This window comes from Hesperophylax consimilis, chromosome 10, assembly GCF_061612785.1.
Source record: "Hesperophylax consimilis isolate HC1 chromosome 10, BYU_Hcon_1.0, whole genome shotgun sequence".
In the NCBI taxonomy this organism is placed as follows: Eukaryota; Metazoa; Arthropoda; class Insecta; order Trichoptera; family Limnephilidae; genus Hesperophylax; species Hesperophylax consimilis.
Genome location: NC_142845.1, coordinates 27,616,514 through 27,634,025, shown reverse-complemented (window position 1 = coordinate 27,634,025; position 17,512 = coordinate 27,616,514). Strand labels below are relative to the sequence as shown.

Here is a 17,512-nt window from a genome sequence, read left to right as displayed (position 1 = left end):
TAGTATGATATTTTAACACTTATTTTAATTTTGCCACACATTTCAATAAATCTGTGCTTCAAAAGAAAACTAGCCAAACAGAGAATTAGATAGGAAACAATAGAATTTAAAAAAAAGGTTGAGTAAGCAAAGTATTGAAATAAAATTTTAAAAACCCTTTGTACTGCAAAATAAGATAATATTCCATTGAAGTTTTTGAACAAAGACATTAATTGATTTACCTAAACCTTAGGAAGATTTAACTCAAATTCAAAATAATTTAAAGTTTGCTAGAAATATTTAATTTCTAAAGTAGGAACAGTTAAAGAAACTTAAAGTATTATGTTAAAAAAATTTTTTTCATAGTTTAGGCACCTGGGAAGACAATGATGTAATTCCCATGGGAGTGATCGGCAACAAACGAGTTAAGAAACAAACAAGTAAAGAAAGCAATGGAAATTGAGTCGTTTATAAAAGATAACCAAATGATTTAGGAATTAACAATAGTTTTGTATTTGATTTATTATAGACATTTAGAAAATTTATTATTTCTTCAAGATATTATAGAGACTTACTGAGAAATTTTAAATTATTTGAAATATGTTGATTTTATTAAATCTTCAATACGAAAAAGTCACAATACCATACAGCTCTTAAACATAAGAATACAATTTATACACAGTTCTAAATTCTTAATTAATTCAGGAGCAGAAAAATTAAATTAAAACTAAAATAAAAATAAAGAATGTATTTACAAAATAATAAAATATAAATGCTGTTGGAGAAAAAATAAAATTTCAGTTTTGCAAGTATGTACACAAATAAAAATAAATATTTATGTACAAGTTTTAATATCTTCCAGTCTCGCAAGAGAAAAGAAATAAAAAGCGTTAGATAGACAATACTGTGAATGCATGCAGTGGTCAAATAGGGTTAAAACTTCAATCACCACACTTGGAAATTAGTTAGTTGCAAAATAAAAATATACAAACTTCTATATAATATGTACATACACAATAGAATATTGAAAAGGTGCATTGTTCAATGTTAACGTTGCCAGATTTAGTTAAACACAAATCAAACATGTTTTTATTACAAAAATATGAACTGTGAATAATTGTAGGAATTTTATTTTGCTTAATTATGCACTCATAAAATAAATTAAACTTGTGAAAAAAATCTGGCAACATAACAAATTTATAAAAAAAGTTAGCAATCACAAAAACAATATGCGAAGAGGCATGCATTCGATTTTCTTTAATTGCCATTTTGATGTCATTTATTAAATAAAGACACAATGAAATACTTTGCAAGAATATTTCTCTGTTCTCTAACAAAAAAAGTTGCAAAACAAAACTCTCCATTTTCTGATGTTGGTATCTGTGTCAAATTTGAATTACTATCCATAGATAAATGAAGTTCTTCAAAAACAGAAACCAGTTTAAAAAACTGTCAACAGGGGTTTGGAGTAGGAACTGCATGTGTGTTATATTTTTTTAAATATAATTTTATGGCAATCAAAGAAAAAGGAGTTAGCGTATGACACAATGATAAGAATTGACAGCGAGGAGAGGACTTGCGTGACATGATGGTATGAGACGCTATGTAATGTGTCCTATCGTAGAGAATATTCCAATAATAGAAGGTAATTGTGAGAAAGCGAGTGCACAGTCGACATCACTCACCTTGAGAAGTCCCCGCAAGGCCGTCAGGTGTGAGAGCTGGACTGCCTAGGCCTGTGGACAAAACAGTACAAGTTACCCACTAATTCTTTGCAACATGTAACTTGGATTTATTTATTTTATTTTATCTCGTTTCCAGGCCCTAAGTCGATTTTTAATCAGTCCACTAAAGTAAGTTTAAATAAATACTGCAACCATAGACATATGAATATTAGTAGACCTGCCCTAAGTGATTAAAAGTGTATTATCCCCACTCCCCATACCGGTTCCATTAGAGCCGGCTGTGCTCGCGTATGGCCTCAAGTGAAATTTGAAAACGTGACGTCATTCTTGTGCGAACTATGGTCGAGGCATCATTGGTTCATTTTACGAAATAACACGGCAAAATGTTGACTTGTACTATGAAAACTTGTAAAAATAGATTTTAAAAAGAGAATAAACCCAATTGTCGTATTACATTCCATATATAAGCATTATTTTACTTTATTTTAAGCATATTCACATCGTATAATATAGATCAGTTTTAGAAACATATACTATCACATCGAGAAACGTCTGGACGCGAAACACAAAGCTGGTTGGTTGCTGGGAAGTAAATTATGAACATTTATAAAAGTGTCTTAACTAAATACTTAAACGAAATATTCGACTCTGAAAATAGAACCGAATTTTTTTGCCGAATTTGGACTTCGCAAATTTGTTCATAACGTGGCGAGTAATTTGCGCTCCCATGTAAAAATGTCTATTCATTCAAAAGCAGATTTTACTTTTAAGAAGTAAATGGTGATATTATAATGCGAGATGCCTATTTACTGTCAGATTGATTTATTGACGAATCACAGTCAGCCTTACGCCCTTCGTTCTTCAACAGTTGATTTTACCCCTCGCCATTATCTTCTCGTCTATTAATTCTTATGTCTGTGACTGCAACGTAAAAAATAACAACTGTTCATTCAGTAATCTTGAAATATGAATTAATTTATTTTGTGAATTCTATAATTATTCCTATCATCGTATTTGAAAATTTGAACAGAAAATGATCTTGATTATGGACTGAAAATGTACAAAATAATGATAATACCTTTTGGAGTTTTTACGTGAGTTAACCCGCCAGAACTCTGGCATACAGTTATATTTCTTAAAGATGTCAGAAAGTCAGCGAATTTGTGTGTATTTCCGCAATAAAATCTAAATAATGGGATATTTCTGAACGTACCCAAAAAATTAAAACACTGTTCTTGAAAGGTGATGAAATACGCTTTAAAATTTTATTACTAGAAATAAACATATAATTTTTTCAATATTATTATTTTGGAAACATACATACAAAAGTTTTAAAAATGGCTCACCTTACGTCTTTCGTCTAAACACTGAACTAAAATTACTGATTACAAAAAAAATACATATATTATTAGAATGATTGATAAAATTTTGTTCTCAAATTGCGGTCAGAATTTTTGATTTTATAGAGGTGTAAATTTTAATTCTTCAGTAGTTAACTTTTAGATTTGAATATAAAGCGTGGTGTTTTCTCTTTCTATCACAATTTTGATCATATTTCTAACCATGACAGTAAAGGAGTTATAAAGATTTCTTTAAGATCATATGAGTTGTTCCCAAAAGTGAACGGGTAATAGCTGTTTGTTTACGAAAGCGAACAAATTAGCTTGTGGGGTTAACACTGTGATTTTTTGGTTGTTTCTTCACGATTGTCTTGCACTCCTTATTTGAAAATGCTAAGTTAAAAATAGACTTATCTCTTGTTATGACAGAATATATAAAATGTAAGAAGTTGATGTTTTTTGCCAGAACAGGAATAATATCATAATATCAGCCTTAAAAATTGAACATGCTTAGATATTAACAAATTCATGGTTTATTTTGGTAGAAAACGTAAACTCGAACAAGTCAAGGTTTTTTGCCAGAATAGGGACAATATATATGACACTAGCATTCCATTCATACTCACAATGTATTCAAAAGCGCTTATTTAATAACTAGAGAGTGGGTACACTTCATATACTAAAGTTTAGGATACGCAACTATAATAATTACCCGAGAGCGGCGAGTGGTCAGCCAGCGCAGCCATGGAGCTGAAGTTAAAGCCGCTGGGGACGAAGATCTTGGCATCGCTGGGGGACAGGAAGGCTGGTGGGGGGGGTTGGTGGATGGGTGGCGTGGTGCGCACATCTGCCTCGGCAGAGGAACCACGTGAGGGGGGCCCCATCTGGCGGGAAAATAAAAATTTGGTCAAACATGTTATTTTTTAATTTTCCGTAAAAGAAATACTGTTTTAGAAACTAGATAAAATTATCTTTCCGGTGTACGCATTTAAAATAAACACTACTATTTCTAAAGAATAAAATTTTAATATCAAACGGCAAAAATGTTGTTAAAAACGCTAACTACATTTTTACATAATTTTTTTAAATCTCAAATCGTAGAAAAATTGAGAGATATCGATATTTTGAAAACACATTCGTTTTATTTGGGGAATTTGTAAGAAAACTGTAGCTTAACTTTTATCTCGTTCATATAATAAAAAATAATTTTTAACTGATTGTTATGATAGAGATGCATATGAATTATTAATTTTGGCTATTTTTTGGATTTTATTGATGGGATCTGGTATAAATATTTGAGGCAAACTGGAAAAAAATATTATTTCTCTTTCTAATGTAAAAAAAATTACACATTTCTGCATGATAGAAATTCTTTTATAAAATATGGACGCACGGTCATATAAGACCCTAAAATGCTGGAGGGGTTAATCAATAGAACCTCAAATTGAGTCCTTACGCAGAAAAAACAGCGTTATGAAACTACGTTCACAGCAAAAAACGTTTTAAAATCTCAACCAAAGATGACAATAAAAGGCCTATGGTGACGGCTGGTAGCGCACTCTAAGTACAAGTCGGCCATTGCTTACTTAAAACTGACGGCTTGTGCAATCGGCTCTTGACATATTTGTCACAAGTTTTTTTTCAGCTTTGTGTTATTTGTTAATATGTTGTAACATATCTGGAATTATTTGTTGGTAAAATGAAAAATATGGAAATTATAGAAAAACAACATTATTTTTTTTCTTTTTCGTGAATTGATTAAATTACATAAAATGTGTTTTCCATTAATTAAAATACCTACAATAAAATAAAATGAATTGATTAACAGCCCATATCTCACAACTCACTTATTTACATGATGCTATTTTTGCGCAGAAGGGCTCAATTGTAATATTTAATCATTGAAAACAATATTAACGACTCTCAAACGAAAAACATGAAACAGAAGACAGAGAAAGATTCAGTCGCATCTAGAAAAAGAAAACAAAGATAATGTTGATAGCTCTCAGTCAAAGCACGCTACAGTCAAAAATGACGTGAGTTGATGGTCGAATTAGCTCAGTGGTCAGAGCAGTTCCTGGCAAGGAAGAGGTCCTGGGTTCAATTCCTAGATGTGACTGAGACTTTTTCTGTTATTTCTTTTTCCCATTTTTCGTTTGTCATTAATATTGTTTTCAATGATCAAAAACATTACATATTTTCATAAATTTTTACGGAACGAAGATATTAATTGAAGCATTGGGTGAAAAAATTGGGTTCCGAGATAATCGCATTCAAAGTTTTAACATTATATTTCGATGAATCTTCATGTTAGATAATTGAAAATGATTACAAAACAAGGGCTAACTATCCGTTATTAGATATGTAATAGTAACAAATTAAATATTCACAAAATGCATTTTATTGCACATGGGTACTCCGCCTTTTTCCACACACCAAACAAATTTGAAGTTGTAAGTAAAAACAGTCTTTAATTATTAGAAATAATATTACCTTATTAGAATGAAAAAAAAAGAAGTGTAAGTACTACATAGACAAAAAAAAAAAAAAAAATTTGAAATATCATTTACAGATTTAAAAAAAAAAACACTGCAAGTTGACCGCGTACTGCCAGACAGAAGTTTTGCAGTGGACTGGGTGGGTGGAAGAACGGTGTATGATAATATTCTATTTAAATTATGTCAGACGGAAAGGAGTTTTTGTCAGTCGGTAAAACAGACTATCGTTTGAGCTAACAGAATAAACGGCATTAGGCCAATAACGCCTTTTTTCCTCAAACCAATGCAATTAATGAGTAATTTGAGAGTTTAAATATTAAGGGAAATATTGTTCATCACTTTATCCACATGAAGAGTTAGTTATGATTTCTTTTAAAGATGTAACGATACTGATACAGGTACTGACATATATTGGATTCGCCATTACAACTTCGCCGATACAAAGTTAGAAATTAAAGATTGTTCAAAGATTGTTTTTGTAAGTTGAAAGTTCATGTTTAAATGAAACCAAAGTAAAGAAAATGTTAACATTCTTGTTCTTCTTAAGGCGATGCACAACGTAGTAATGCAAAATCATGTGTTTTTGGTTTGAAAATTTGGTCGCCTACAAATGTTTCAGATGCTTTAATTAAATACTGCGAGTAAAATACATCCTAGCTTCTGAAATAATCGAGTATTTTTTAGATAAGTCTATTTATAAGCCCAGAAAAAATAATGTATATGGCCTATGAAAACTGCTTTAAAGTTCAAAATCTCCTACTTACGAACCCATTTTCGGTTATGGTTTTATTGTATAATGTGGCAAATTAAGTTATTTATAAAATGATCGAAAAACATTTAAATATTTGTGCCTGAACATCCACAAAATAAAATAAAAGGTACTTTTTGGCCATGTTTTTTTCTTGCATAAATCAAAACAGGTGGATGGTGTTAAGCGGGAATTTAAGCCTTATCGCGATCTACGTAAGGTGTGTTATTGATAGCGGCTCGATTCAAAATATTACACGACGTAGTGCATCGCCTTAACTTCGATTTTGTTTGAAATTGTTGATTGCGGTGAAGAGTATGTTAATTTTGTGTACACATCTGCCAATGATGGACACTGCAAGGCTGTCTGAAACATTGGCTAAAGGAACAATAAGCGCAACATTGCATAATATCCCAAAAATCAATCACGATAATACTTTTGGTTGTGAAAATCTACATAAAGATTTAAATATATTAAGGGTATTAAATTAATTAACATAATTAAAAATAAAAAAAGTTTAAAAAAAAATCATTAAACTAAAAAAATAAAAAGGGCATAATTACATTTCTGAACCTTACAGGAGGTCTTTGATGTGAGGGGGGGGAATCGTCACTCCTGTCTAGATCCGTTGCAACACCGCACAAAAGTTCCATTGGCTCATTTTTTACATCATCCATCAGTCCGGGGGAAGGGCTTCCGCTAGAGTTGGAGACTCCGTTGTTGTTATTGCCGTTGTTGCCCCCGTCGGCTGAGTGCTGGTTGTTCATGATGGAGTTGCCCATAATGGAGCTGCTAAGCGACTGGCTGTTCATGATGGAGTGCTGGTGGTGTTTGGTGGAGAAGTCGTGTGGCAGGTTGCCCTGGGGGGGCATGTGCGACAGCTGTTCTGTGTTGTTGTTGTCGTGCCGGGGCCGCTTGTGCGCGTCGGGTGAGTTGTCGTAGCTGCGGGAGATGCGGCGCGGATGGTGGTTCACCCTGTACATGAATAATTACAATTTTATATATATTTACAGTGTACTAAACACTTTAGTCCGTGGTCTGTCCGCGCATACTGCTACGCGTGTAGATCCGCTGTAGCCACGTACACTCCATCAAGAAAGTGTACAAATTTAATAAAATGAAACAATTTTATTTCATTACTGTGGCAACACTGAGTAACACCATTTATAGAACAAATTATAGTAGATTCAAATGTGAGGTTATGATTGCCTCTGAATATGACAGTATGATTGAAGGGCAGGAAAAATTATGTGACTCAATTTTTTTGATGAAGTTCAGAAAAATAAAGATGTCAGCCAATTTATATTGAAAATAATTGAAATGTAATAATGATAATTTTCAAGGAAAGTTGATATTGACAAAATTACGAGTCCTTATTCCTGGATAGAGTAGAAATTTCAGTTTGAGTCTCGGTCGCGATCTAACCATTTTATTTACTGTGTCTTCTATATAAAATTTTCATTGAGAATAAATTATAGGTACTATTTTCAATAATTAATATCACAATGAAGCATAAAGCTTCAACAAGATAAAACAAATTTTAAAAATGATTATCATTACCGTCTGAACAGTTGTTGCACTGTAGGAGTGCCCCCGCCATGAGACAGCAAGGCCTCCTCGAGCTTGTCGCAGTAGGAAGGGGCCACATGGGACGGGGGCGGCAGGGGCAGTGGGGGCGGAGGCGGCGGGGAGGCCTGGGCCCCCTGTGCCGCCATGCGCGCCGCCATGTTGTGCACCTGCGCCAACTGACAAATACATTAAGTCAAATTAGATTGTGATTCTTAATTTTAAACTTTGTAAGGGTTTTTGAATTTGAAATTGTTTGCTTTTTCAACATTATATTCAAACAATTTAAAATCACTGGATATTATAATTATTGTAGGATTGATAATTGCATGTTAGCTAAAAATCAACACAAATCAAAACCAAATCTGATTACTTTTCAAGATTAACCTTGAAATTTAAAGGAAAGAAATATACATTTCAAATATAGAATTTAAAATTAAAATCATACTATGATAAGTAAAAAAAATAAATGAAGTACTAAATAATCATAAGAGGAATTTTTATCAAAAAAAAAAAATCTGAAAATAAAATTATATTATAGCTAGAGGTCATCAACTAAGTTATTTCGATGGCAGAGGTACTTTATCGATATATTGTTTTATTAAAATCAGTTCTAAGATTTTTTCAGACAGCCTCTTAACCTTTACAATGCTGGCCTTTTTAATGCAATGTATTCCATCACGCGACACGTTTAGACACAATGTACGTGTTCTAGGCCTTTCAGCGCATATTGAAATGATTGCATGTTTGGGACAAAACACAGCCCTGTATTTTTCCAAAAAGCATAAAAAAAGAGTATGTAAATATCCTCACCCCTTGAGCATCATCGTGCTGGGTCAGGCCCGACACCCGCAGCGCCTCGGCCGTCTTCAGGAAGCTGCTCAGCGACCGCTGGTGCACGTTGACCTCCCCATGATAGATGAACTCCACCAGCGCATGCAGGTCCGTGAAGGCCACGTCTTGCAGGACTATCACGGGGTGCTTGCATGGCGTAGACTGGAAACAACAAATAATTTTAGGACATTAACCTCTGAAATTACTTACATGTATTAGCTTAAGTAGTGAATTTATTGCATTGGTATTTTAATATTCCTACAAAACCTAAAAATTGGCGGTGAACAGTGACTCCTTTGACATATTATATTTAGATGAGACATGAAGCGAAAAAATATGATCCACTTTTGTACGTCCAATTAGTCTCAGCCTTCAAGGCTCCCAATGCTCAACTTTATCAAACTACAAAATCCGGAATACGCGCACTCCACACCAATTATTGTTAGTGGAACACGTTTCAAAAATAAATTAGGACGCAATAGCGCCTCTAATTGTACAGCACTATGAACCTTTGATGTACCTATTATATTTAGATGCGACACGAAATGAAAAAATTGATTCCAACTTTTTACCTCTATTTGATTATAACATAATTACAATCGAATTCAACAATTAATGAATTGAAATAGTATATTATAAAATATATCATTTTTTAGGTCGATTCGTAGACAACAACAAAATACGTTCTAAAGATTTTAATCCGCTGTTTATTGAAGTTTTAGATTGTGAAATTTGTTATCATTTCGTTTGTTGTGTTTGTTTATATAGTGGTGGTTAAGAAAGTGATATTATAAAGGGTTAAGATGAAATTTTAGTTGTGACGAGTGTCGAATTATGAGTAAAATAGTGCTAATTCAAACAAGAGACAAACAAAAACTATTTCCTAGGACTATTTAATACGACTTTGACAATTTTTGGTAGCAGATCCCCAGATCTCGACTATTTACTCACCGAAAAAAATCGCTGTGTTAAAAATAATACTTAGGTAACGTGTGAAATACTCTGCTCATAATAAAACTCAACTCACGAAATACTTAAAAAACTGTCAAATAAAAATGTCAACAAAAACAACACGTGCGTCGGAAGGTTGGCGCCCTTGCTAAAGTGACATGAGCTAGGGATGTAAAACACGGCGAAGTTTTGTGAAATGCCAAAAGATGCTGCTGAGCAAGAACTTTTTCAAAAAAGTTTTCCGATAAGAAATAATAATTTATCCGGTAAATTGTTGCAATTGCTGAAAGCGGTGACAGGAGACAGGAGGCTAATTATTTTACACATCTCTTTAATAATTATTTGCGGTAAAATAAAAAAAAAATTCAATTAGTAAATTTCTTATTATTGGATTTCTTATTATAGATTTAATAGTTGGGTTTTGCTTTATTATTAAGAAAAATGACTATTATGACAGGGGAGGCGAAAAATTATGCAATATATATTTTAATTTTGTTAAAATGAATTCACTTATAAGTTGCGCCACCTTTTAGGCCGGCTTGTAGTCAATTTTCGGATTTTATATTTTTGGCTTGACTGAGGATTGAACTTTCTCCCTCAGGGACTGGCTGCTAAACTGCTGTGAACTTATTATTTTTTGGTTTTTTGAAATTTCGTCCATAGCGACTGAAGTCATTCGCGCTAAAAACGTGCCAAATTCTGATTGGGTAGGATTGACATTTATTTATTGCCACCCAATTGCACTTGATAGAACGTATTGTCACCAGCAACAAGTCTATGCGCCGAGTTTCAACTCGATCGGATGCCGGGAAGTGGGTTAATTTCCACTTCCAATTAGCATTAATTCACTAACGAAAATAAAAGTGAAATTTAAAACGTATGTTTCTAATTTTCTCATAATTAATAAATCAAAGCTAAAATTTCTTCTGAAATCATAAGATTTGTAAGTAGGTACAATACTTATTTTATTTAACCTTTAAAAAATTCAAATAAGGAATTATATATTTTGTCCACAAAATCGTCACTGCCTGAATGCAACTGAATGACAATTCTTTTTTCGAACCTTTTTTAAAGTTTTATTTACCTGTCTGAAGAAGAATCTAAATAAACCCAACAATTTCACATTTGAAAAGAATATTTACTGAACCATCTATACGGCTACCATCTTGAAACGGAAACAAACCAATTTACATATAAACGAAATGCAAAACGGTCGAATTAAAACAGGACTTTGCTACGCTCATTTAACAAGTAACGTTAAGTTTGGTTGGGTACGTTAGTTCGGAAGTTCCCTGTAGAACGGACTGTACGCCACAAATCTCATTTAGTAAAATACTCCCTCTCGTTTTTTTTGTTTTACAAAAAAGTCCCTTTACGAATGTTTTATTTTTTAATCTTGAAAACGGTTAGGTGAGGTTAGGCTACCTTTAGAAGTTCCCTGAAGAATGGGCTGCATGCTGACAGCACGACCCGGTGCGCTTTCAAACTCTTTCCGTCGCAGGCCAACGTGACGTCGACGAAATCCTCGTCGTCTCGAAGGTTCTCAAAGGCGGAGGTGATACTGCTCTGGTAGTTGTTCCAGCGCAAGCAGAAGTGCTGGGTGTCTGCTGTGTCTGCCATGGTTGCATATATATCACTGTGGAGAGAAATAAAACAAATGATTAGTTGAAAGTTGACGTTTATTTATATATACTGGGTTTTTACAGACGATCTCACTTACGTGAGAACAACCCACTTATAAAAACTCAGTTAATATACACATAGGTACAAAAATTACAAAAATCTACTCAGATATAAAATACATTCATTTTCATATATCTAAATAAAGATTGAAATATAAAACAAATACAAATACAAAAATATATGAAAGATGGTACAGAAAAGTAAGAGACAGATAGAGACGCAAATAATGCATAATATAATCAATGCAACCTATTTTTTAGCAATAGCAGAACATTTTTTCTTAATTATAATTGACGAAAGTGTCTACTTCAGCACACTCTATCTTATTATATAGTCGAAACATTTAGATCAGAGGGCTAAAATAGTTGATATTATTTTTTAATGTATTCAGGTAAAACATGCTATGGCGTCGTAAACAATGGGAATTGGGAACATTTATTTCAATATTGCTAAGACATAATGCAGCATCAAGAAGGCCGTGATTATTTTGTGTAAAAATGTGGATCAGACAGTTGCCTTAGGACCGGTATTTCAGTTGCTCTTAAGCTCGTCTTGAGAAATATTTGCGTTCATCAAGATGATCTCTGGTATGAACCCTGACAATCAATTCCTACTGCAGACTTTACTCAAATACCGGCCCTAAAGGTTTTAAAGTCACTGAAACATAATTACAGCGGTACAACCCCACACTTTTCTTGAAACTAGGGTTGTGCAAATCAGAGAAAAAATATTTAGGTAGGTGGGTACTGTAGGTTATTTGTTTTGTATAGTTCTCGAGATTGAAAAAAGTCAGAATGTTTGAGACATCCGTCTATGTGTCCTTATGACATGAATTTTGCACAGCTTATTCTAACTGAAATTTCTCGGTATCGAAATGATGTAGGTATCAATTTCCATTATACGCTATTGAGTTTTCGGGTTCAGGCTCTCGACAGTCTCGACTAGCAAGCAGAAGGTCGCGGATTCGAATCACGGTGTGCGCAAGTAAATTTAATTTGATTTATTTGTGTTATTTCGCAATTTATTCAATTAAAATAATATATAGTACATTTGCGACACGTTCCAGAGTGGAATATAGTCTTAGTATCGCCCTGGTGTAAGAACACCATTCAGAATTGAAACGTTGTTTGAAATGGTTTCAGCCGTGTTTGGTGACCAGTTCTGAATAGTCAGGTACTCCACAGCCTTCCTATTTCCCATCTCCTTCCCCTCCCCACTACCCTTCAGCCTCACAACATACCACAGTTGGGGATGCCATAGTCTCACTGGTTCCAGACGGTTGGGAGCAGTTGAGACGCTTGTGCGGTATATACAAAAATTGTGCTGCCGATTTTTTTTTTGTAAACTGTAAATCTAATATTTCTTAAATTGATATTTCGCTAAGCAAATATCAGTTCTCATCTTTATATTAAAATCATATGACGTATATTGATACATTTTGGTTAAAAAAATCTCACAATTTTCTATTTTTATTTTTTTCTATGATCTTTTATGCACATTTTGTAGTCAAACAAAATTCGTTAAACCAAATTCATCAAAGGGGAGTTATTTTCGGATTTGAGTGGATATTTTTATGCCGTTTCGATAAAGATTTCCCAATGTATATATAATACATAAATTATCTGAATTTTTAGAATTGTATCATTATATTAATGCTATTAACACAGGTTTTGAGCACAGTATTACTTATTCTCAATAAGGCATATTAATTTAATGCCTAGATAAACCCATGAATACTAATCTGGTACCTATAACACGGTGAGAGAGATAAAACGATTGCACGTAATCTATTTTTGTAAAAATACAGAATTCACGTATTTTACGTACACTCTAATAATATTATTGTTGATATTTTTATCTTTTTCAATGAGCACTATTGGTACGGTTTAGGTTTTAGGCTACAGGGGTATTCCTATCTACCTTAATTTTGATGATAACATTTTTTATGATTACAGTAATGAACTAGTCTGCAATTTAAGTTGATTTTAATATGACACAGTGTGAAAAAACAAAAATTAAATCAGAGAATTTGGATAAATTCATCAAATTTCGCAGTTAATTTTCAAGTTCTACGCACCATTACATGTCATAAATGCAGAGATGTGCTTTATTTCAAATGGAAATGCAAAATGCAAAATGGGTATTTTCCATTTTGCATTTTAAATGCTTTTCTAAAAACCATTTTGCATTTTGCATTTTAAATGCTTTTCTCAATGCATTTTCCATTTTAAATGCTTTTTTGCAAGATTCTTCCTACTTTCTCCACTCATCTTTTTTTCATAAGCCCCAAATATCAGTCGGTCCTCAACCTCGCTATGAGAGATAATTTACATTTGTCAAGTTGCTCCCTGGTAGGAGCCCTGGCAATTGAGTGATACCATTACAAAAAATACTGATTCAAGTACTGAAAATGGGGCCATGACACTGTAATATTAAATGTTAGATAGCAGTTTCTATGTTTTTACGTTGGCAACATTAGTCCCGCGCAAATTTTTTGTGGTTTCATAATCTGTAGTCGTGGTGTTTTTGGATTTACCATCAGGTAATATGTTTGTTCTACATTGATGTCCATTATTAAATGACAAAATTGTTTAAAAATTATATAATTATTTTGATTGTTTGACCTGAGAAACCATTTTGCATTTTCAATGCATTTTGAAAATAGGTATTTTGCATTTAGCATTTGAAATGCTTTTCTAAAAACCATTTTGCATTTTGCATTTTCAAATGGCAAAGTTTTGACCCATTTCCATTTTGCATTTCAAATGGTTTTGGGTAACCATTTTGCACATCTCTGCATAAATGTCTAGTACGGACATGTGCTATTTTCGTCTATACGCATTTTCCAACTCGGCCACTAACTGGTCAACGTTTTGTAATGCTTGCATGATGTTTAAGTAAGTACCAGCATTGATTAAATCTGAGAACCTGATCGTATAGTTCTTCGGATAACTAAGTAATGAGTTGTGATTTATTGATCAGCCTAATATTATGGATCCCTCAATCGGAATTTAAAGTTATCTACATACTGTAACGCAATCCCTACCAATCAGAAGTCTGCATAAAGGGCATTATAAAACATAATTAGATAAAACGTAGAAGTCGCGATATTGACACTTCTTGCGAGCTATCGCCAACGTCTAATTGCGTCTAACAGCATTCTCCGGAATAATTAAAACACGATCCGAGAATGATCTATAAAAATATGAACGGTGTTTATACGGCGATAGACGAACTGTGTGTCATTTCTCGTTACATTTCAACTCTCAACAGGGGCGTAACAGAACCAACACAGATTATTTCAGAAGTCTCTAGAAGTATAAACATATTTAAATAAAAAATATTTATTTGTTTATCGATTCGATTCCCGTTCAGAAATAAAAATAAATATAAAGAGTAGTCCTTACACATTGACTAGGTTGGAATATAAATTGCAAGAAGAACCCTTCTCTAGACAATCGAGGGGGTTTCACCACCTCTGAGTAAACTGATGATTAGCACTACTCTTCGAGAAAGGTACCTACTCGTATATTAATCAAGAGTGACTCTACCCGTCAAGTAAATGGCTATTACTACTCATTTATCAACTATTTTATAGCTAATTGACGAGTAGTTTATAATAAACATATTTACGACCATGTTTGTTATATGATAGTTAAGTGACGAAAAGTTTAGAGTAGTTTTAGAGTCGTGAAATTTGCACAACGTAACCATTTTTCACTCACGATTTTCCTAATGAGCTATCGAAACATATTTTTTAATAATTTTTCGAAAAGTTTAACAGCTTGCTATTTAAAAAAAAAACAATTTTCTTTTTTAATTCGAATAACAAGTATGAAACATGATGTATGCAATCAATGCATCTGTGTGAATAGGTCGCCTCAACATTCGCTGCGATACCTGAATAAACAATATGTATTATGTAGATTGTATATTCCGTTATCGTGCAGGGGGCAGTTGTTTTACACAACTTGAACACTTCGTATAATTCAAGTTCTGTTATTATTCGAGTTATGTGAAAAAACTGGCCCATAATAATCGGGGTGGGAAAAAACTCGACGCGCCACTGAAATCGAAATGGCTGGACATTCCGCGAAGACATTATTTCAGTAGTGTAAATAATCGACTCGTTCATTAATCGGGCCAGGAGTTAAGGCAAAGTTTAGCCGCTCAAAAATGGTCATATATTATTTGTTTACTTTGAGTCTAATCGGACTAGCATTATTATTTATGGCTATATGACGAAGCCACTTGTGCCGGGCGACGAGTGATTTATAGAGGAGGAATTTGGTAAGGAATATCTGTTGGCGAGTCTCGCAACGTATCTTCAATTTTTAGCGTAATCGAAGATTCGCAATTATTACGAATTACCAATCGAAACGCTTCACTCTGCAGTCGGTGGTCTCAGCACTGTAGTTTTGAAAATGTGATTACTATACAAGAGTACCAACTGCACTCAACTCTCCGGAGCCAGTGGAACTATGTAATTTCCAATTCGAGTGTGTTGTTAGGCTGAAGAGAGTTGGAAAGGAAATGAGATAGGGAAGAGGTAAGATAGAAAATCTGGTAATCGATCGTGGCTTTTGCCATTTCAAGCAAAGTTTCGATTGCATATGTATTCCTACAACTCTTTTCACTACCAAAGTTATCTATGTCGTGCTTTAAGTAAGCGGCAGCATTCTTCTAAATTTTGAGCGTGATCGAACATCGATAGTAATTATAAACAGTAATGTGTCGATGGACATCTTTGCATGTTGCAATTTCTTAGAATTTTGTCTGTGTCATTTCAAGACATATTAAATATGTGATGTCATGGAAAAACAATCCAGTACAATGTCATATTTTTCCTTAACTAATATTACCCTCGTTAGCAGTGGCTTGCAGAGACTTTTTGTGGAATTATTTCGGTTCCATGATAACTCAACACAATGGCATTTCAACACACCTTTAAAAATTAATATATAGTCACTAAAAGATATGAAAAAAACTAACCTATATACTTAACCTATACGTAACCTATTTAACCTAGTATTTGATTCATGACTTTATACCACATTTTAAAGGTGTGTTGAACTGTCATTTTGATTAGCTATCCGGTCACCATTTATATCGATTATCCGGAAAAAGTATTATTATTTCTTTTTAAAAATTCCCTTCTTAACTCCGAATAAAACTACGGCATAAAACAGTCGAGTTTGTTGTTTTGTTTTTTTTTTTTTTAATTTCTATAATAAATTCGTTAAAACCGATGAAAATAAAGTAACCTATAAACCTAACCGATGTAACCTATTTAACCTAGTTTTTGTTTCATCACTTTTCATTACTTTATATCACTTTTTAAAGGTGTGTTGAATTGTCTTTATTTTGAGTTGTCCGTTTACCGTAACATGTATTTTTTCAGAGGAAAAATACGACAAATGTATTTACAGAACCATTTTCTTATTTTATCGATGAGCAGACTATAACTACATCTATCGTGATTTATTTTTGGGGTATTATGCCATGCTGCGCTACCTCCTTTTTAGGCAACGTTTCTTTTGCCAAAATTACACATCTGCCCCAATGATGGACACTATAATGCTGTACGAAACGTTGGTAGAAAGAAAATAAATCATAATTTTTTTTGCCGTGAAAATCTCAAATCATAATTATAACTACATCTATTTAGAGTTCGTTCAATATTTCGTGTGAATCTCTTTTTTTAACATTGACATTAAATTATATTTTGATTAGCGTCTGTAGGTAGGAAATCGATTGCGTGTTAGCCGACAGCGGACAGACTAGACTGTGTAAACAATTTTATTTATATTTGCTATAACGAGTCTATCAGGCAATGCGATATACGGCGAATGTTAATTTAAAATGGTGTAATGGACGATTCAAAATATTATGCATTCTTATAGTGCCGATTGATTAGAATGATCGGCGATATCAAACACATAATAAAATTTAATATAAATATAAACAAAATGAAAGGAATTTTATTTTACAACAGTAATGTATACACCATAATTATTTAAAAACATAGTTCATGTTTTGATATATTCTGCTATTCTTAGGTAACCTGAACCGATTGTTAAAGTTATCATTTATCTAAGGAATACGTATTTTTATTCCAGTAAACCGAGAAAGCTTTGTGGTTTACTGTTCTTGCGCAATCATACTTCAGTGACTTCTGTCAAGTTTCAGCAATATTCATGAAATTAATTTCTAATTTTGCATCCGAAA

General features: G+C 33.2%; 1 protein-coding gene across 12 annotated transcripts in view; it reads right to left on the bottom strand.

Moving 5' to 3' along the window:
* The window catches only part of br (broad-complex core protein), a 145,128-nt gene that overhangs the window by 11,651 nt on the left and 115,965 nt on the right, over positions 1-17,512 (bottom strand). For 8 of the 12 annotated variants that reach the window (XR_016302733.1, XM_089636794.1, XM_089636796.1 and 5 more), the window contains 6 exons: positions 11,027-11,237; positions 8,630-8,812; positions 7,811-7,995; positions 6,814-7,225; positions 3,705-3,888; positions 1,665-1,715 (listed from right to left, as the gene is read on the bottom strand). Coding sequence is in view for 10 of the 12 variants with exons in the window: in XM_089636791.1 (XP_089492917.1) it covers positions 1,665-1,715; positions 3,705-3,888; positions 6,814-7,225; positions 7,811-7,995; positions 8,630-8,812; positions 11,027-11,237 (1,226 nt within the window). In the remaining 2 variants the exon portion in view is untranslated. The remainder of the gene's footprint in view (positions 1-1,664; positions 1,716-3,704; positions 3,889-6,813; positions 7,226-7,810; positions 7,996-8,629; positions 8,813-11,026; positions 11,238-17,512) is intronic. The other 4 variants (XR_016302734.1, XM_089636798.1, XM_089636792.1 and 1 more) reach the window with 1 other exon arrangement.